We start from the raw sequence: 930 nt of genomic DNA on the forward strand, positions 1-930 counted from the left end.
TCGTGGCGGTGGAGACGGGCCAGGGCGTGGAGGATGATGTTGTAAAACTCGGCGGGGAGGGGCGAGTCCGCGGCGCGGCGGAGGGACGCGAGGGCTTCGGACGCCGCGGGGATGTCGCCGGAGGAGGCGAAGGCGAGGATGGCCTTGCGGAAGGTGGGGAGGAGGTCGGGGCAGGCGAAGATGGAGTCGTCGGCGCAGGGGCAGGGCCGGGAGAGGACGAGCTGGAGGAGGCGCCGCAGCGAGGGGAGGCGGCGGGAGGCCGCGAGGCGCGCGGCGAGGAGGCTGGTGAGGCGGTGGTCGGGGCGGAAGGCCGAGGAGGCGTCGGCGGCCGCGAGGAGGAGGTGGAGGTCGAGCGGCGCGAGGCGCGGGTGGTGCCGCGCGCGGCGCAGGAGGCGGAGGAGCGCCGCGGGGGAGGAGGCGTGCGCGGCGGGGAGAGCCGGGAGGGGGCTCGGCGGCGAGAGGTGGGAGACGGCGAGCGGGAGGAGCGGCAGGGAGGGGTCGAGGGGGATGGAGGCGGGCGAGGTGGAGATTTCGGGGGTCTCCTCTAGGATTTCGATCTCCGGCGAGATGAGGCGCTGGTGTTTGGAGATGATGGAGGGGAGCTTCCGCGCCAGGCGGCGGGAGGCGGCCATCGCCGGCTGCGGAAGAGAAGGGGGAGGGAATCTGAGGAGTGCGTGGCCGGGTCATGGGCTTAGCCCACAGGCAGAAATGGATATGTTTTCGACGAGTGCATGGGGCCTGGGCTACATGACAATCCACTGGCGAAGCCCAGATTACAGTACGAATACTATTCAACTTCAAATTTTCCCTCTGAAAAATACATTTTCACTTCAAAACTTCCACTGTGTACTGTCAAAAAAAATCCATTACTTAAAAAAAGGTCTCCTAAGAAAATTCCAGGTTTATTTACATTTATTATATTTGTACTTT

General features: G+C 64.6%; 1 protein-coding gene across 1 annotated transcript; it reads right to left on the reverse strand.

The window, feature by feature from the left end:
* Nucleotides 1-7: 7 nt before the first annotated feature.
* LOC123179205 (pentatricopeptide repeat-containing protein At2g36240) lies at nt 8-744 on the reverse strand (the record flags this gene model as incomplete). Its single annotated transcript, XM_044591535.1, has 1 exon — nt 8-744. A coding segment is annotated over exon 1 (625 nt), but the record flags the coding sequence as incomplete, so codon positions are not given.
* Nucleotides 745-930: the final 186 nt, after the last annotated feature.

This window comes from Triticum aestivum, unplaced genomic scaffold, assembly GCF_018294505.1.
Source record: "Triticum aestivum cultivar Chinese Spring unplaced genomic scaffold, IWGSC CS RefSeq v2.1 scaffold216229, whole genome shotgun sequence".
Classification (NCBI taxonomy): Eukaryota; Viridiplantae; Streptophyta; class Magnoliopsida; order Poales; family Poaceae; genus Triticum; species Triticum aestivum.